This window comes from Onychomys torridus, chromosome 18 (genome assembly GCF_903995425.1).
Source record: "Onychomys torridus chromosome 18, mOncTor1.1, whole genome shotgun sequence".
In the NCBI taxonomy this organism is placed as follows: domain Eukaryota; kingdom Metazoa; phylum Chordata; class Mammalia; order Rodentia; family Cricetidae; genus Onychomys; species Onychomys torridus.
The window spans coordinates 66,613,596-66,632,817 of NC_050460.1; the positions used below are offsets into that span (position 1 = coordinate 66,613,596).

At 52.1% G+C, this 19,222-nt stretch overlaps 1 protein-coding gene and 3 non-coding genes across 5 annotated transcripts; 3 read left to right on the forward strand and 1 right to left on the reverse strand.

Annotated features, from left to right (window-relative positions):
• Window positions 1-2,662: 2,662 nt before the first annotated feature.
• Ddx39b (DExD-box helicase 39B) lies at window positions 2,663-18,160 on the forward strand. 2 transcript variants are annotated; one of them, XM_036167565.1, is made up of 11 exons: window positions 2,663-2,780; window positions 3,972-4,307; window positions 4,951-5,078; window positions 5,305-5,397; window positions 8,481-8,664; window positions 10,904-11,022; window positions 13,296-13,427; window positions 16,413-16,522; window positions 16,610-16,754; window positions 16,866-17,013; window positions 17,930-18,160. In XM_036167565.1, the coding sequence occupies exons 2-11, from the start codon at window positions 4,097-4,099 to the stop codon at window positions 17,944-17,946; spliced, it is 1,287 nt and encodes a 428-aa protein (XP_036023458.1). In that variant the 5' UTR covers window positions 2,663-2,780; window positions 3,972-4,096; the 3' UTR covers window positions 17,947-18,160. The 2 variants fall into 2 exon arrangements, with proteins under 2 accessions (XP_036023458.1, XP_036023459.1); XM_036167566.1 differs by lacking the exon at window positions 2,663-2,780 and adding an exon at window positions 2,855-3,525.
• LOC118570149 lies at window positions 3,536-3,612 on the forward strand. Its single transcript, XR_004943143.1, has one exon. It is a non-coding gene; the product is annotated as a small nucleolar RNA SNORD83 (small nucleolar RNA).
• LOC118570151 lies at window positions 8,717-8,792 on the forward strand. Its single transcript, XR_004943145.1, has one exon. It is a non-coding gene; the product is annotated as a small nucleolar RNA SNORD83 (small nucleolar RNA).
• LOC118570130 lies at window positions 10,248-10,350 on the reverse strand. Its single transcript, XR_004943128.1, has one exon. It is a non-coding gene; the product is annotated as a U6 spliceosomal RNA (small nuclear RNA).
• Window positions 18,161-19,222: the final 1,062 nt, after the last annotated feature.

The following is a 19,222-nucleotide window of genomic DNA, read 5'->3' on the forward strand; positions in this document are numbered from 1 at the left end:
GGCAGCTGGCGAATACTGTGGAATAAGACGATGTGGGGCGGGAAACCGCTCTCCTATGACCCCCATGCACAGTTCTCTTCTCCATGAAGGCAAGCTTGTTTCACCTAGGACTTGAATCAGTGAGATAACCTAGTCTTTTCTTGTATGACTTTAAGGTAGGCAGACATAAAAAAAGGCCCTAATGAATGACCAAAGAAACTTCTCCACCCAGGTCTAGACTGGCAGACCAAGGGTCTCATTGGCAGTAGCATGGGTGGTAGGTCACTCACAGGAGCAAGGGAGACTTCTCATCAAAAAGGCATGGTTCTCCATCACCAGAGTTCTCTACATAACTTGTAAGCGAATCCACCAAAGAGACCCCTGTCACCAGGAACTCTTTATCGGTGACATAATCTGGGAGAAGGGTTCTGTGCCTTGCAACTTCTTTCTGAATTTTACCAACCTTCTCCAATCTCATGAGGAGGGAATGTTTCAATCCTGAAGAAATAGCTGTACAAAATCAACCCGATTTTGGAGGTAGGGAGAAAAAATTGATGGGAAAATAGTGATGTTTACATCTTGGTGTCATCCTGTTGCTGTATTGCTTTGGGCATCTTGATTTATTTCTTTATTTGCATATGTCTGTAGGAAGAGTGGAGCAGGGCATGGTGCCTACTGCCTTTAACCCCAGCACTTGAAGGCTAAGGGGGGAGAATTGAGAGTTGGAGGTTAGTCTAGGCTGTACAGCAGAATCAAACTCACTAACAGAGAAAGGAAGGACAGATGAGGGACTCTCCTTGCTCTGGGCCAGTGGCCCAGGTTTTAAGCATTGTTAAAAATCACTATGAGGGGTTGGGGATTTAGCTCAGTAGTAGAGAGCTTGCCTAGCAAGCTCAAGGCCCTGGGTTCGATCCTCAGCTCAAAGACAAAAAAAAAAAAAAATCACTATGAATGTTAATGAGTTCTTTAAGTCTCCCCTCCCCACAGACAGGGTTTCTCTGTGTAGCTTTTGGAGCCTGTCCTGAAACTCATTCTGTAGACCAGGCTGGCCTTGAACTCACAGAGATTCACCTGCCTCTGCCTCCCGAGTGCTGGGATTACAGGCGTGCGCCACCACCGCCTGGCCTTAAGTGCTGTAATTTACCACTTTGCTGTAAATAAGCATAGACACCAGGAGGTGGAGCAACTTGATTCTCTACTGATAGCCATTGAAGAACTCCTTCCTGCCTTGGCTACCTTAAACAGGACGTCAGTCAAACAGCCAGCCAGGCCATCCTTTGGCCAACACTGGCCATTTTGAACACTTTAAGAAAACCACACGGTGGTGACAGCTAACTGCTCCAGCTCCTGAAGGTGTGGACTCAGCCAGGACTGTTTGAAACAGTTGGTTATGGGTTTTTTTGGCTATCAGAAGCCTTGATGGACTCTAGATGACATTCAGTCTCTATGTCATCGTCGCATGCGCCTCCCACTCATAGTCCTGGAGCAGAGGATGTGTGTGTGATGACTGGTGCTAAAGGGACAATATTGTGATCGGTGCAAACACAAGCCTTCATTTGCCTGAGTTTGCTGTGGTTGGTGCAAACACCCTTTGCTAAGCAGAATGTCTGGCTCACTTGATGGGTCAGCTGGCATAAAACTTACTATGTCCCCCTCCTCGGTGCTACAACATTAAGTCCAATAAAAGTCTTCTCTTGAGAGGTCTTCAAGGCCGGAACCCCCAGACCCTCGCTCTCCGGAGCTGCAGCACTTCCTTCTTTACCGGGGGTGAAGAATCCCCACTTACTCCTAGGCCAACACAAAAGCCGCGGCGTCTGAGTGCCAACGCTAGGGGGCGCCACCGGCTCCTACGCCGACGCGCCTCCTCAGCCGGCCAATGCGGAGCTGGTCGGGACACGGGCAGCTGGTTGGTGACCACGGTACCTACTTCGTGGTGAGGTGTGCTGACAGGGGAAGCTCGCGCTTATGTTTATGATGCAGCGGGTCCGCAGGACATCGCTTCTGATGTATGCAGCATCTCGGAGGAGGGAGCACCACATATTTAGGGGGGAAAAAAGTCCAGGCTGAACAATGGAGCTGCTGCGGTGGGACCAAGAGCATGCTGCTCTAACTCATGTAACTATGGAAAGCTGCAAAACCCTCAAACCCCACCGTGTACTTTTTAACGCTTGGACAGAACGCACACCCCCATCTCCCAAGCTGCTACACTGCCCATGCCGTTTTGGGTGAATCCTGCTCATTCTCCCTACGCCAGTAAAGGGCGTGATCATGCCCCCCGCCCCGCCCCAGCACCCTCCTCGGCAGAGGCCTGACTGCGCCCAGCCACCCTCAGGTCACCTTGACTACCAGGCTAAGGACCCCGTGAGAAACGCTTCCCGCGCGGCGCGCAGAGGCCTCGATGCCCAGAGAGAGGTGCCCAGAGAGAAGCCTGGCGTGGCAAAAGAAAACACAACACAAGCAAAGCCGAACGCCGAGGTGAAGGGTGTGGAGAAGCGTAGAAAAACAGAAGCGGGAGGACTTCGGGGAGAGGGGCGAGCCCCGCGTCGCCTTTCCGTCGCTGGCGGCCGCGGAGGCGTCCGAAGATGAATTTCAAAGAGGCATCTTTCAAAGGCAGCCCCGGAGCGCGCGCAACGGGAGGCCCTTCGCAGGGCCTGCTTCCGGCATCCCGCGCCTGCGCCCTGGCAGCCGGGAAGGCGGGAGGCTGGGGGGGGGGGTGGGGAAAAGGAGCCTGGAACCGGAAGTGAAGGCAGGTTCCCGCCTCCGTCGCTGTTGCCGCCGCCATACACGCTCGCAGTGCTTAGGTAAGCTCCGGCCTTGGGCACCATCCGCCGCCATCTGCTGCCCCCGCGCCGCTCCCCGCCGCGCGCGCCCCTGATACCCCTTGCCCAGGCGGTGGTCCGGCTGCGGGCGCGTAGTCGGGGACTCGGCCCCGCTGTCTTCACCCCTTTCTGCGAGCGCATCTCGGTGGGGGACAGGGAGACAAGGGGCGGCGATCCAAGATGGTGGCCCCGGCCGCCATTGTGGGTCCCTGCTTTCCCACCCGAGGCCGCGGCGACCCGAGGCAGGCGGCGCTGCGCGGGGGGCGGGGCCGCTCCCGTCCCCTCCGGGCCCTTCCCGGCCCGCGGCGGCAGGAGAGGGAGCCCGCCTCGGGGCCCGCCGAGCTCCCTGACCCCGCTTGCCCACCCTCGTTTGGAGCGCTCCAGATGGCCACCTTCGTGCGTGACCATGGCGTCGCGTATTTCTCGGGCCACTTGGCACGTCCTCTAAGCCCGAGTGGGCTGCACGCTTTCAGCTGTGACCCTGCTCCTTACTGTGACTTTAAGACCTCACTTTGTAGCGCTGGGCCGAGCCTTAGGGCCCCTGGCAGTGCCACGCACGCACCACCATTTAACTGGATACACTCTGGGTTTCTGTTTTATTTTTTTGGGGGGGCGCACTGAGCCATTCATACCCCCGCACCTCCTGTGGATGACAGCAGGCCTGCCTTCCCCCCCACCTTCCCGCTTCTGCTTCCCCGGTCCTGGGATCCCAGGTGTTTCCGAGCAGGTGAATAGCAGCCACATGATGTTTGCAATTGGGAAGTGAGCGCTTGGCGCAGTGCTGACCTTTATCTATCACCCTTGACTGATGGCTGATGGCGGGGATCCACACCACCTTAGGGAGAGCGCAGGCTCTGATGTCTCCTCTGGGCCTTTGCGTTCCCACCCTCCCGCGAGCCGTTAGTCACGCTCATCTTTTCGGGGTCCTCTGGAGTTGCTCCTCTTCCGGTCAGAGCGTGATCCTAAATCTGGGCAGCCCTCGACACCTGAGACCACTCTCCGTTTTTCCCATTTGGTGTTCATTTGTGTGTTGTGTGTCTCTTCGTTGCTTTCCTTTCAGGGCAAAGGTTTGTAGTTCGGGAAAATAGGAAGGAAGTGGGGGTGGACAAGAAGTGGAGGGTCTGTTCGTGACTGATGAGTTTTTCTGTTTTTTTGTTGTTGTCCCCCTCCCAGCTCTTCTGTCAGAAACTAGTGTCTTTCCCCTTGCTGTTCCTCAACCCCCTCTCTTTCCCCTTGCTTTCTCACCGGCTCTGGGACCACTTACCCAAAGACCTCCCTTCTCCCCCGCCGGCCCAATTATGGCAGAGAATGATGTGGACAATGAGCTCTTGGACTATGAAGACGATGAAGTGGAGACAGCCGCTGGGGGAGATGGGACCGAAGCTCCCGCCAAGAAAGATGTCAAGGGCTCCTACGTCTCCATCCACAGCTCCGGCTTCCGAGACTTCCTGCTCAAGCCAGAGCTGCTCCGGGCCATCGTTGACTGTGGCTTTGAGCATCCATCCGAGGGTACATTTTGTTGTTGGGCATAGAGACCTCGGTTAAGCATCGTAAAGGATGGAATTTATGTTTAGGATAGGCCAGGCGATGAGGAAGTACCCAGATGTTAGCACTGGAAGTGCTTGTTGGCTTTGGTCAGACAGGACTGCCATTTGTTCTGTGCCTGGCTTTTCTATTTGCTTGGTCTTCATCTTTCTGGCTGTTTGGACTTTCAGAGAGGGCCTGGCTGAATCTGTAGTTCCCGTATTTTTGGGCCAGGCCAACTGTGGTCTCTGAAAACCTTAGTGATTGATTTAAAAGTGCTGGCTTCTGGGCCAGGTACCAAGTCCTTCTTTTTGTCCAAGGTTGCACAGATACATGACCCAAAAGCAACCTATGTAGGAGTAATGGCCTGTGGTAGGCATACAGGGTAAGGAAGAGACTAAGGCAGCCAGGAGGGCAAGCTGTTGGTAGGCGCAAGAGGGTGTGGCATTGAGGAGGCCTGAGGCTAAGATGGTGTCCCTTGATTTGAGTGTAAATGTGACTAAGGGGACAGAGGGATAGGGCGGGTCAGTCTGAAAGGTGACAAGGACCAGTTAAAGTCTGGAATATCAACTGGGAAGAAAAGGGTTTGGCATGGTGCAAAAAGTCTCTCTCCCCCTTTTCCTTCTAGTCCAGCATGAGTGCATCCCGCAGGCCATTCTGGGGATGGATGTCCTGTGCCAGGCCAAGTCAGGCATGGGAAAGACAGCAGTGTTTGTCTTGGCCACGCTGCAGCAGCTGGAGCCTATCACTGGGCAGGTATGTTGGGGCAGTGCTTTGAGGTGGACGCACTGGAAGACTACGAGATGCTTTCAGAGCTCTCCCCAGGCAGTCCAGGGGACACTCTGTAGCAGCATGGGTTTAATGGTTTAAATCTCAGAATTGGTGTCACCCACAGTTTGCCAGATCCTTTTGTGACAGTCACTCTGGAGAGAGCATGACTGAGGACTGAGTTCACTGTGTGTCTCCATTTGCTCCCTTGAAGGTGTCTGTGCTGGTAATGTGCCACACTAGGGAGCTGGCTTTTCAGATCAGCAAGGAATATGAGCGCTTCTCCAAGTACATGCCGAATGTCAAGGTAAGGGACGGGGAAGGTGTGGGCAACAGCTGACTGTCCTAAGGCATTGAGTGTCCTGAGAGTTCACAGTGAGGCATTAGGGGCGCTGCTACAGAACGCTTTTGTTTGTTTATTTTTTGTGGTATTGTGAATCTGATTCCAGAGCCCTGAGCTGCTAAGTGAACAGTCTGCTGCTGAGCTACCCCCTAAGATTGACTCTTATCAAATGACCTGGGTAGGCCTTAAACTCACCTCAGCCTAGAGCCAGGCCTTGAACTTGCACCTCCTGCCACAGCTTCCTGAGTAGTTGGGACAGGCCTTTGCCACCTGGCTTGGCAGGAGCACTCCTGTGTTCTGGAGCACTGCTTGGGGGGTTGCTTGAGTTGGGGAGTGGACGTGGCAAGAGGGGGCAGAAGCTCTGAAACAGCTCTGGTGTGGCCTTATGGTGTCAGAAGGCCGTAACAGGTGGCCTGTGTCTCCTACAGTGTAACATGGTGTTGGCCTTTGCCAGGAGCTTGGCATCGATTTAGAACTTGGAGATGATGTGTTTCTGTGCTTAGGTGTGTGGCCTGCTGTGACGAAAGTACTTAGTTCTACATAACCCTGTGACGGGAGGTGGAGAGGTGATATGTAGAGGTCCCATTCTGGTTAGGGTGGGGACAACTGTCCTGTTGACATTTTCACAGATCATAGTTTCATTTGGTTAAGAAAGGATCTCACCATGGACAGGCTGCTTGTCCTCCTCCTCAGCTGCTTGATGCAGGGTTAGGGGTTAAAGGTGCCACTCCCCCACCACTGTTTTGTTTTGTTTTCAAGACAGGGTTTCTCTGTGTAGCTGTGGAGCCTGTCATGTTTTGAACTAGTAATTCTGAGGCAGAACCCTAAACTGAACACAATTTTTTTTTTTTAAAGATTTATTTATTATGTATACAGTGGTCTGCCTGCAGGCCAGAAGAGGGCGCCAGATCTCATTACAGATGGTTGTGAGCCACCATGTGGTTGCTGGGAATTGAACTCAGGACCTCTGAAAGAACAGCCAGTACTCTTAACCGCTGAGCCATCTCTCCAGCCCCTGAACACAATTTCTTAAAAACCAAAGTAGGGGCCAGAGAAACGGCTCTGGTTGCAGCGTTTGCTGCACGAGCCTGGTGACTTTAATCTGACCTTCAGAGCTGTGTAAAGGTGGAAGAAGGAGCCAGGTTCACAGGTGCCCTTTGGCCCTCATGTGCACTTCCCCCAACCCCACACATCAGCTACACAACACGGTAGGTTTTATTTATTTAAATAGGGTTTCTCTGTGTACCCCTGGCTGTCCTGGAACTCACTCTGTAGACCAGGCTGGCCTTGAACTCAGATTTACCTGCCTTTGTCTCCTGAGTGCTGGCATTAAAGGTGTGCGTCACCACCGCCCAAAATTGTTTTAATTTTTATTTTTCTTTCATTCCCCATAATTTTTTTTTAATTTAGTTTTTTGAGACAGGATTTCTCTGTACCCATGGCTGTCCTGGAACTTGTTTTGTAGACCAAGCTGGCCTTGAACTCAGCAGTCCACATGCTTCTGTCTTCCGAATGCTGGCATTAAAGAAGTGGGCCACCATGCTCCATCCAGAATACTCTTAGGGTTGGGATCGAATATGAGGCTGGGCCAGGTGTGGTGTCACATGCTTTTGGTCTTAGGTGGTGGTGCAGGTGAGGCTGTATATGGTTTGCGAGCTAGTTCCAGCTAGTTAGGCTGAATACCCTATGTGCTGTGCTCCCTTCCCCCAATCAGTTACCTGCATAGTTATAAAATCAGAATTGTCTGTCCTTTTCCTTTGTTCTGCAACCAGGTGTCCTCTTGGGGCCTGTCTAGTCATTCTCAGGTTTAGCTTGCTCTTTCCTCAGTAGTTTTTGTGACCAAAACTTACAATGAAAGCTCAGTCTAGATACAAGGTAAAACATTTTGGGCAGAAGTGTTCCTGTTTGCCACAACCCTTGTTAACTATTAGTGGTTTTGGAGTGAGAATGGGAAGAGGTTACCATAGGATAAACATTGGGTAGGACTGGAGAGAGGGCTCAGAGGTGAAGAGCACTGGCTGCTAGGTCCTGAGTTCAATTCCCAGCACCCACATGGTGGCTCGCAACCATGTGCAATGAGATCTGGAGTGCAAGCATACAAGCAGGCAGAACACTGTATACATAATAAATAAATCTTAAAAAAATTTAGCCGGGCAGTGGTGGCGCACGCCTTTAATCCCAGCACTCGGGAGGCAGAGGCAGGCAGATCTCTGTGAGTTCGAGGCCAGCCTGGTCTACAGAGTGAGTTCCAGGAAAGGTGCAAAGCTACACAGAGAAACCCTGTCTCGAACCCCCCCCCCCCCCAAAAAAAAAAATTAGTATGTGACAGTGTGCTTCTGGGTTGTTCCTTTCCCCTTGAAACTGTGTTACTTGATGTAGTATTAAAGCTCAGCTCCCAGCATTCACCCAGTGGTTTACACAGGCGGGACTCAGGAGGCAGACACAGGCAGGTTCTCCAGTCAGCCAAAGCCTCGCAGACTCTGTCTCAATGCCAGTTGAGTTGAGTTAGGAAAGCTTAGTATTTGGTGGTGTGTGTGAGTGTGTGTGTGTGTGTGTGTGTGTGTGTGTGTGTGTGTGAGAGAGAGAGAGAGAGAGAGAGAGACCGACCTCACACTTACCTTGCTGTCTTCATTCTTCTAAGGTTTTAGAGTCACGTGTTCTTTACTATGTAGGTCAGCTGGAGCTATGTAGAGAGTTCCTGTCTCAAAATAAAAGTGTTTGGGTGGGGGCAGAGGGACTGAACCCTCATCTTTAAGCCCCACCCCCATTCGGCCCTGCAGTGCTGAGCAGGTCCCTTTGTTTCTTCCCTGAATGTTTGCAGGCTCGTGAGCCATTGCAAGTCTGAAAGCTAACTGGTTACAGTCAGTTAAGAGGGGGTCATTGGTGATGGCACGTGGGTAGCAGAGACAGGCTGATCCACAAAGTCAGTTAGAGGACAGCCTGGGCTACATGGTGAGACCTTATCTCAAAAGAAGAAAAGGAAGATGATGGGGACGGGGGAACTGGAGCCTTTTCCTTTCTTGTGAGACTCTCCTATTGGCTGACAGGTGGCAGTGTTTTTTGGTGGTCTGTCTATCAAGAAGGATGAAGAGGTGCTGAAGAAGAACTGCCCTCACATTGTTGTGGGGACCCCTGGCCGAATTCTAGCCCTGGCTCGAAATAAGAGCCTGAACCTCAAGCACATTAAACACTTTATCTTGGACGAATGTGACAAGATGCTTGAACAGCTCGGTGAGTGGCAGGGCTTGGGCCGGGCTGAGATGGTTTTGGGAGCACCCTTGGAGCCAGATGATGTTTGCTTGACACAGGAGCACTTGTGTGCAAGGACGACTCTGATCTATCACCCATGACTGATGGCTCTGCATTTCCTTTCTTCCCCTGGTGTTGGGCATTGACCCAGGCCTTGTGCATGCTGGCCTGTTGTGCCTGTCCCTCCGTCCCAGTACAGCAGTGGTTCTCAACCTTGCTAATGCTGCAGCCCTTTAATACAGCTCCTCACTCTGTGGTGACTCCCAGCCAGAACGTTATTTTTGTTGCTACTTTATAACTGTAATTTTGCTACTGTTATGAATCGTAATACAAATATCTGATATGGGACCCTTGTAAAAGGTCGTTTGACACGTCCCTCTGAGGGGGGGTCTCTACCCACATGTTGAGAACCGCTGCAGTTTAGCACGTGTGATCAGAATTTATGAATGAGTGGGTTTCTAGAGTTAAATCAGGGTTTACCTGCTGAGTGTTCATAGGAGGTCATGTGTTCTGGTATAGTGTGCCAAGTGGGTTAAAAGAAAACATGAAGACTTTTGTCGGGCAGTGCTGAAGAAGTGGTTCATGAGTTAAGAGCACTGGCTGCTCTTCCAGAGGACCTGGCTTACTTCCAACACGTTCCCACATGGCAGTGTGTAACCATACACACCGCCAGTTCCAGGGGATCCAAAGCCCTCTTGTGCCTTCTGTGAGCACAGAGACATAACATGCAGGCAGCACCCACATACATAACATAAATTAAAAATGACGTCGTGCTCGGTGGTGGTGCACACTTTCAGTCCCAGCATAAGGCTAAGGCTGTGAATCTCTAAGTTGGAGGCCAGCCTGGTCTACACACTGAAACTCTGGCTCTAAAAATCAAAACCAAAATAGAGAAACTTGCGTGCCTTACTTACTCTCAGGTGGATCTTTCGGAATTACAGGCCAGCCGAGGGCCGCATGGTAAGACCCTATCTTTAAAACAAAACAGAGTAAAACAGAAAAAGAATTTGGTTTTGGCTAGTTGGGAGGGTAGGGAAGCATGTCGCCACACAGAGGTCTTTCCAAAAGGCCTTTGGCTGTCCAAGGTGGCGGGCTACAATGGCGGACATTAGATGAGCCATATTTGCCTCGCCAAACGGGTGTAAGACTAGAGTTGAAGGTGAAGGGACAGAGTGGACTGATGTCCAGAGTAAGTGCTTTCTAGACTGTGGTGTAGGGAGAAGAGCTGGTGGAGGCCTTCAAGAGTCCTGTTTTTTCACTCTGGAACTTGCTGTGTGGACCAGGCTGGCAACTCAAGAGATCAGCACCTCTACTTCCTGAGGGCTGGGATTAAAGAGGTGCACCACCACACCTGGCAAAATAATTTGTATTTAAGATTTAAGTTTATTTATTTTTTATTTATTTTTTTAAAGACCTATTTATTTATTATGTATACAGAAGAGGACACCAGATCTCATTACAGGTGGTTGTGAGCCACCATGTGGTCGCTGGGAATTGAACTCAGGACCTCTGGAAGAGCAGTTGGTGCTCTGAACCTCTGAGCCATCTCTCGAGCCCCATTTATTTTTTATATGGAACGCTTCATGAATTTTTGTGTCATCTTTGTGAAGGGGCCATGCTAATCTTCTCTGTATAGTTCCAATTTTAGTGTATATGCTGCTGAAGCAAGTTCTAAGTTTAAAATTTTTAATTGTGTGTGTGTTCCCATAGAGAACAGCAGCATTGGATTTCCCTAGAGCTCTAAGTTACAGGCAGTTCTGGAGTAGCAGCAAGGACTCTTAAAGGCTGGGCCTCTCTCCAGCTTCATGCTCTGTGTTTAAGGGCTGCTGTTCCTGAGCCCCTAGTGGATTTTGCCTCCACTTTATAAATTTGGATTTTGGGCTCATTTACATTTCTTGGCTGAATAAAAAGGAATGGAGCCTGATCCCAAGTATCTTTCTAAATGCATCGCTTTTTCCATGTTGTTAATTTTGCTTTTTTTTTTAAGCAATCTCAATAGCCTAGGCTGATCTCAAAACTCATTATATAGCTCCTGATCCTCCTGCCTCCACCTCCTAAGTGCTGGGTCACAGGCATGTGCCACCAAGCCTGGCTTGTTCCTGGAGATATTGGAGACAGGAGACCAGGTTTCTAGAGTGACTTCCTCTGGATTTTCATTGGCTGTGGCCTCACTGCATTTACATCAGGGGCTCATTCCCTTCTGCTGATTCTTTTCCTGCAGACATGCGTCGGGATGTCCAGGAAATTTTTCGCATGACCCCCCATGAGAAGCAGGTCATGATGTTCAGTGCTACCTTGAGCAAAGAGATCCGGCCAGTCTGCCGCAAGTTCATGCAAGATGTAAATACCCTTCTACCTTCTCTCCCTCCACTCCCCGCCCGATGCCTCCTCCCCCTCCTCGCCCTCCTCCTCCAGACTCCCTTGTCCTTCAAGCACCAAGAAAGGAGCTTGTATCCATCTGGGAGTGAGGACTCCTTGAAGAAAACCACAGAGGCAGAGACAGTTAGTGATAGGGTCTGCGCGCGCCAGGGAAACTCCGGAAGACTTGGTCGGGTTAACGTGAGAGCGGGTAGTATTTGACATTTTTAAATCACACATTTTTGAACCTCTTCTCCCTGTCGGGGGTAGGGCAAGATCTTGTGCCCTACCACCTGCCTGTCGTCTCCTACACACCTCCACAGCCACACACTCTCCAGGTGGCATGGAGCGTTGAGCTGGAGCTCACCGAAACTCACACATGTCAGTGGCCGGAGCGCAAGAGAAGGACAGTCAGTCAGGTGGCAGGGCCTGTCCAGAAGAAGAGCAAACAAACAGCACCATGCATCTGCCCCTCCCAACCTCCCGGGGCGGGGGCCTTTGGCACCTCAGACCCCGTCCCCTACTCCTTCCTGCCCGTACCTCCTTGCGCCCATCGGAGCCTTGGTTGATGTGAGCTGGCAGCAGAGAAGCACTGAGGCACGACGGGAGAATACAGACCTACGAGCGGTGGATGGCGGCAGCGGAGGCCACGGGGAGCCTGACCAGGATGCTGAGGACCAAACCAGCCTCTTTTTCTGTTCCCGGTTTTTTCCTGAACCTAATGTGCTGTACCCCATCTCCCCCATTCTTGTTGGGAGGGCCGTCCTGAGTGGGGTGGTGGATTTTTTCCCCCTGTTTTGTTTTTTAAATGAGGGTGATGGGAAAAGTCCTGTGGGAAGCTGCACTGAGATGTGCGTGGGGGTCAGTGCTGAGACTGAGCAGTGGGCATCCTTCCCTCCCTGACCCACTCCATCCCTTGAGAGGATGGCTTTCTCTTGGGCTGGGCTTGGGGAAGAATTAGGAGGAGGATGTGAGGCTTACTTGGGGAGCTGCCTTGCCAGCCTGCTTTCTGGAAGAGGCTTCTGTGACACCCCCACTTCATCCCTGGCTCTATGTGAACTGTCTGTCAAGACGACAGTATGGAGGAGAGTGGGGAGAGTCCTGCCTGCAGTTAACTGGTGTCTGTCCTGTTTATGTTCCTTCCTCCCCTTCAAGGGTTAGGGCTGGGTATATATTTTGTTACTTGTTTTTTATAAAATATAAGGTCAGTTCCTTTCTATTGCCCTTTCCACCTTTCATGAAAAGATCATTGTATTAGATTTTCAGAGAAAAACAACGGGGCAGAGGAGCTGTAAATCTCATAGCTGTTGGGAGGAGGGAGCTAGGGAAGAGGAAGAGAGAAGCCATGTTATTTTTAGTGAGAGTCCCGGAAACTTGGTGAGAGATCTGCAGGTGCCTACAGGAGGTGAGGGCTCCAGAGAAAGGGAAAGCCAGAGGGTCAGGACAAGCTGCTTAGTATCTTTGCCTGGTACCAGAAGAGAGTCAGAAAAAGGCAAAAATGTGCTGTTTGAGTTAACTCCAGAAAGGTGGACCAGACTAGCCAAGGAAGTTATGAGAAACAGCTGCACTTCCTGTTGTCTAGGACCATGTGCTGATCCCTCACTCTGAACATGCACATGGTGTGACTCTGACTGTAGAGATGAGTCTCTTCTAAACTGGTCCTAGTGGTTGGAGTACAGGGTGTCCCTCACCTCTTCCCTTTAATGACATTTTAAAGTCGTATTCAACCACCGAGAGCTGGGGTAACAGTGTGCCACTAGCCCCGGCTTTTGAATGGCCTTTTGACTATGTCCATTGCAACCGTGTGGTCCTGAGGACATTTGCTGAGGTGCATTGAGAGGACAGCTGAGTGGGGTGGTCCTGTCCTGTCCTGGTGGCGATGCCCAGGCCCCATCGCCACCGCCGCTGCTGTGTGCTCTGGCCATGCTGTCCCCTTGAGCACCATCTCCCACTGTTCTCTTTCCCCACCACCTCATCTGACACTGGCACCTTGCAACTGGGAGCGTCCCTGCTCTGTGCCGAGTTCCTTCTCTGACCATTCTCTGGCTTCTTAAAATGCACTGACGCAGATGCTTCCAGATCTAACTGGGAAGGGACCTCACTCAGTACAGAGTTCCTTGTGATGGGGAGGGGTTTTCAGTCTTCTCTCTCCTCCCCATCGGTCCATGGGGTGAACTGGAGATCAGCGTCCTCCACCCCCCCAGGTTTAACCCCCCCACTCTGCCCTCCTCCTGCCCCACCCCTCCTTCCCTCAGCCTATGGAGATCTTCGTGGATGACGAGACCAAGTTGACGCTGCACGGGTTGCAGCAATACTACGTGAAACTGAAGGACAACGAGAAGAACCGGAAGCTCTTTGACCTTCTCGATGTCCTCGAGTTCAACCAGGTCAGTATTGAGGGGCTCTGTGGGCGTGAGCACTGGACACCTCCAGCTGTGGCAGAGCCTGTGTAGAAGTAGCCTGTGATTGAAGGAGCCAAGAATGTGAAGAGGTGAGAGTGGAGGAGCAGGTCTGCAGTGGGAAGATGGAGTGGCTGGGCGAGAGATCTGAGGTAGAGAACTTGATGACTCAGTAAGTGGAGAAAAGCCTTGGGACGGGTACTGAGGAGGTGTCTCTGCTGTGGTCTTGGGGTACGGGTAGCTGTCATCTTGGGATGGGTACTAAGGAGGTATCTCTGCTGTCATCTTGGGATGGGTACTGAGGAGGTGTCTCTGCTGTGGTCTTGGGATGGGTACTGAGGAGGTGTCTCTGCTGTGGTCTTGGGATGGGTACTGAGGAGGTGTCTCTGCTGTGGTCTTGGGATGGGTACTAAGGAGGTATCTCTGCTGTGGTCTTGGGATGGGTACTGAGGAGGTGTCTCTGCTGTGGTCTTGGGATGGGTACTGAGGAGGTGTCTCTGCTGTGGTCTTGGGATGGGTACTAAGGAGGTATCTCTGCTGTGGTCTTGGGATGGGTACTGAGGAGGTGTCTCTGCTGTGGTCTTGGGATGGGTACTGAGGAGGTGTCTCTGCTGTGGTCTTGGGATGGGTACTGAGGAGGTGTCTGCTGTGGACTTGGGATGGGTACTGAGGAGGTGTCTCTGCTGTGGTCTTGGGATGGGAACTGAGGAGGTATCTCTGCTGTCATCTTGGGACGGGCACTGAGGAGGTGTCTGCTGTGGTCTTGGGATGGGTACTGAGGAGGTGTCTCTGCTGTGGTCTTGGGATGGGTACTGAGGAGGTGTCTGCTGTGGTCTTGGGATGGGTACTGAGGAGGTATCTCTGCTGTCATCTTGGGACGGGTACTGAGGAGGTGTCTCTGCTGTGGTCTTGGGATGGGTACTGAGGAGGTATCTCTGCTGTGGTCTTGGGATGGGTACTGAGGAGGTGTCTCTGCTGTGGTCTTGGGATGGGTACTAAGGAGGTATCTCTGCTGTCATCTTGGGACGGGTACTGAGGAGGTGTCTCTGCTGTCATCTTGGGACGGGTACTGAGGAGGTGTCTCTGCTGTCATCTTGGGACGGGTACTGAGGAGGTGTCTCTGCTGTGGTCTTGGGATGGGTACTAAGGAGGTATCTCTGCTGTGGTCTTGGGATGGGTACTAAGGAGGTATCTCTGCTGTGGTCTTGGGATGGGTACTGAGGAGGTGTCTGCTGTGGTCTTGGGATGGGTACTGAGGAGGTGTCTGTTGTGGTCTTGGGATGGGTACTGAGGAGGTGTCTCTGCTGTGGTCTTGGGATGGGTACTGAGGAGGTGTCTCTGCTGTGGTCTTGGGATGGGTACTGAGGAGGTGTCTCTGCTGTGGTCTTGGGATGGGTACTAAGGAGGTATCTCTGCTGTCATCTTGGGACGGGTACTGAGGAGGTGTCTCTGCTGTCATCTTGGGACGGGTACTGAGGAGGTGTCTCTGCTGTGGTCTTGGGATGGGTACTGAGGAGGTATCTCTGCTGTGGTCTTGGGATGGGTACTAAGGAGGTATCTCTGCTGTGGTCTTGGGATGGGTACTAAGGAGGTATCTCTGCTGTGGTCTTGGGATGGGTACTGAGGAGGTGTCTGCTGTGGTCTTGGGATGGGTACTGAGGAGGTGTCTGTTGTGGTCTTGGGATGGGTACTGAGGAGGTGTCTCTGCTGTGGTCTTGGGATGGGTACTGAGGAGGTGTCTCTGCTGTCATCTTGGGACGGGTACTGAGGAGGTGTCTCTGCTGTCATCTTGGGACGGGTACTGAGGAGGTGTCTGCTGTGGTCTTGGGATGGGTACTGAGGTGGAGGCTCTGCTGTCATCTCCTGCACTCACCTAAGAGTAGCAGGGTCAGCCTGTGCTAAGCTGGCTACAGAGCCACTGTGGGCTCTTAGTGTTTGAAGAGGATCATCTGCTTTTCTAGACTGTAGTTCCAGTTCTTAGCATTTTCCTGAGGTGGCCTCACCCTTACGTGTGTCCATTTAAGGTCTTATGTCCATGGCTGCTCAGATACCTAGCAGTTGGGTTCAAGAGCAGAAAAGAACATTTGTGAAGGGCGATTTGAGATGGAATAAGGGACTGAGGAACTCTTTTAGAAATTCTGCGAGAGGGGTTGGGGATTTAGCTCAGTGGTAGAGTGCTTGCCTAGCAAGCCCAAGGCCCTGGGTTCGATCCTCAGCTCCGACAAGGAAAAAAAAAGAGTTGTGCGAGGGCTGGGTGGTGGTGGCACTTGCATTTAATCTCAGCTCTCAGGAGGCAGAGGCCGGCAAGTCTCTTGATCAAAGCCAGCCTAGTCTATAGGGTGAGTTCTAGGACAGCCAGGGGATACACAGAAAAACTAAAGATAAGGACAAGAAAAGCTGCCAGGTGTGCATCTCTAATCCCAAGCACCGGGTAGTCAGAGACGGGGCATCTTTGTGAGTTCAAGGTTGGTCCTTGCCTGGGCTACATAATCTGTTTAAGGACAACTAGGGCTACCTAGAGAAACCTTGTCTCAAAACAAACTTCCTGCTCTTTGAAAGGGTCCACACTCACTCCCTAGCACCTAGCCTGTAACTGGCTCCAGGGGATGCAGCATACTCTTCTGGCCTTGAGGGGACCTGCACACACCTACATATATTCACACAAATACACAGATACATACATGTAAAGAACTTCAACAGTGAGATTCCTGGGGCTGGAGAAGTGGCTCCAAGGTTAAGAGCAGGTTGGTTCTTCCAGGGTTTCCAAGTTCAATTCTCACATGTCAGCTGCCGGTCATATGTGAAGGGATATGGCAGGGAGAGGGTCCACTGTTGTCTTTTGGCTCCCCACAGGCCCTAGGCATGCATGTGCACAGGCATACATGCAGGCAAACACCCATACACATAAACTTTAAAAACAAAAAGGATGAAATTCTGGAAAACTCGTCCACACATCACGCTCTTGCTCCCCAGGTGGTGATCTTTGTGAAGTCTGTGCAGAGGTGCATCGCCCTGGCCCAGCTTCTGGTGGAGCAGAACTTCCCAGCCATTGCCATCCACCGTGGGATGCCCCAGGAGGAGAGGTGATTGGAGGCAAGGGCTTTGGGTCCTGGGGAGGAAAAGGTGTGGTGAGAAGGGATTTCAAGCTTTTCCTCTCCTTCCTCACCAAGGCTGTCTCGGTATCAGCAGTTCAAGGATTTCCAGAGGCGGATTCTTGTGGCTACCAACCTGTTTGGCCGAGGCATGGACATTGAGCGTGTGAACATCGCCTTCAACTATGACATGCCAGAGGACTCGGACACCTACCTGCACCGGGTAAGCTGTCCGCCCTCACCCCACTTCCTGTGTGTGTATGTTGTGTGTCTTCCTCTGCTGTCTGTCTGTCTCCCCCTTGAGGCTTGTGATCTTCCCCTTGTCTCCTCCCAGGTGGCCAGAGCAGGCCGGTTTGGCACCAAGGGCTTGGCCATCACATTTGTGTCGGATGAGAACGATGCTAAGATCCTCAATGACGTGCAGGACCGCTTCGAGGTCAACATCAGTGAGCTGCCTGATGAGATCGACATCTCCTCCTACAGTGAGCACACCCTCACCCTGCAGCCTCCTCTTCCCTTTGGTTGTGTGTGTGTGTGTGTGTGTGTGTGTGTGTGTGTGTGTGTGTGTGTGTGTGTTTATGTATGCACATGCACAACACAGGTAGAGATCAAAGGACAACCGGAGGCTGCCTGTTCTCTACCCTGTGGATTCTTTGGGGTGAACTCAGGCTTGCTGACAGGCACCTTTACTCACGGAAGCATCTTGCTAAATCCCACTTCCTCTTTGCTTGTTAGTGTATTTTTGTTTTTTTTGAGACAGGGTTTCTCTGTGTAGTTTTGGTGCCTGTCCTGGATCTTGCTCTGTAAACCAGGCTGGCCTCGAACTCACAGAGATCTCACCTGGCTCTGCCTCCAGAGTGATTGGGATTAAAGGCGTGCGCTACCACTGCCTGGCTAACTCATAAATCTTATCTGTGTGTAGCCACATGGCTTGATGCTTTTTCTCAGTGCGGCGTTCTCATCTTGCTTCCTCTGCTTCTGGCTGGCAACTCCTGACTCTGCCCTCCTTCTTCCCGTAAATCTCAGTTTGGCGTTCCCACCTAACTTCCTGCCCAGCTAACAGCCTATTGGCTTTGTGTTACCCAATGAGAGTAATACATATTCATAGTGCAGAAAAGGATTGTTCCACAGCAGTTAGTGCCCCCTGTAAACCTGCTCTGGGTAGTGGCCTCTGGTGCTGAGTCGTGGCTGCTGCTGCCGGTCTGGAGTTTCCATGCTGCTGTGTGGACCTTTGTGTGGGTCTGTCTTGATCAGGGTTTCTCTTGCCACTCCAAGTGGATCCTCTGAACCTGCAATACCAACAGTTGCCTGCATGAGTGAGAGAGCGTGCGCATGCATGCATGCATGGGGGATATTTCCCTTTGGTGTCTTGTTGTGACTGCTGCTGTTTTTCTTCAGTTGAACAGACGCGGTAGAGGAGTCACCCACTCTGGACTGTGGCCCTGTGTCCAGTCAGAAGAGGACACCAGGGATCAGGGTGGAGACACCACTGGCCCCGCCCCCGCCAGCCCTCACCCTATCCTGTCCACGCTTCCCTCTGCGACATCACCACTCCTAACCCTCTTCCTGATTTATCAGAGTTGTTTGTTTGTTTGTTTTTTTAACAAAACGAAGAAAGAAACAACTGTGCCTGCCGTGTGTTTAGTGCTCCGTCTGTACTGTTCAGGGCTTGGGTGTGAGCCCTGTTGTGGGGCAGGTCAAAGTGAAGATGGTCCAAACCCAAGAGCCTGTGGCTCCCCCGCTGTCTTCCCTTCCTGGTGCCACTCGCATCCTGAAGTGGCTGTGGGAGGTGACTGAGGGACACTGCCTGGAGTCGGAATGTAGACAGAACATAGTCTATTCCTGGCATCTCATCTGCTCCCTCAGCTTCTGGGTTCCCAGCACCAGGACCTGTGCCTCCCGGGCATCCTGCACTTCTAAGCAGGGCCTGGTGCAGCTGCAGCATCTCCTCCCCTGGGCAGCTCAGCTGTGCAGAGAGCCTGGGTCCCTGGGTGGGGGGAGATGAAAGGATACAGCATCACCCAGGGCAGGGCTAAAGCCTGTCTTCCTTTTTCCTGTTTGATCTAAGTTCAGGAAGTCATGTGTGAAGTTGCCTCAGACATGGATCTGTATCTGTTCCCTGTTTATCCTGAAGTTCTTGGTCATGTCCCTGGACCCCTGGAGGGTCAGGGGTAGGAGGTGTTAGGTGAAAGTGTGGCAGGCCAGAGTGAGCAGTATGGCAGAGTCTTTGGGCCTGGACGAGGCACCTGCCTTGGCCCTGCCCGATCTGGCCAGGCAGAAGCTGGAACCTGTGTTGCTGGTCTGAGGTTTCAGATCCTGCAGTTCAGTTGCTTTGGAATGTGGTGCGCAGTCAGCCTTCTCACTACTCACGGGCATTCTGAGGGCTGTTCACACCCGGGTCCACCCGACTGGAATGTTCACACTGACCTGCCTCAAATACTGATTTCTGCTTCCCACATGCTCCCAGAAGGCCCCTATCTCATGCTGCATTTCGTTGTCTGAGGAACTGCCTCCTCTATCAGGCCTGGGCACCTGTGTGCCCTCAGAGCCTTGGCATGACACTGTGAGTGTCATGCAGTTCTGAGGCTGAGTTCTCCACATACGTAACAAAAGTCCTGTCCACCCTGAGCCTGTCTAAGAGTGCTGGTTTTCCTGTGACTGGGAGAGCCTGTGGGCAGGTGTGGCTCAGAC

Excerpts from the sequence above, each read along its gene's own strand:
- Ddx39b (XM_036167565.1), top strand. The coding sequence starts at position 4,097 with ATGGCAGAGAATGATGTGGACAATGAGCTCTTGGACTATGAAGACGAT. Across the intron at positions 5,079-5,304 it reads TGGAGCCTATCACTGGGCAG|GTGTCTGTGCTGGTAATGTG; the intron begins GTATGTTGGGGC and ends GCTCCCTTGAAG. Across the intron at positions 8,665-10,903 it reads CAAGATGCTTGAACAGCTCG|ACATGCGTCGGGATGTCCAG; the intron begins GTGAGTGGCAGG and ends CTTTTCCTGCAG.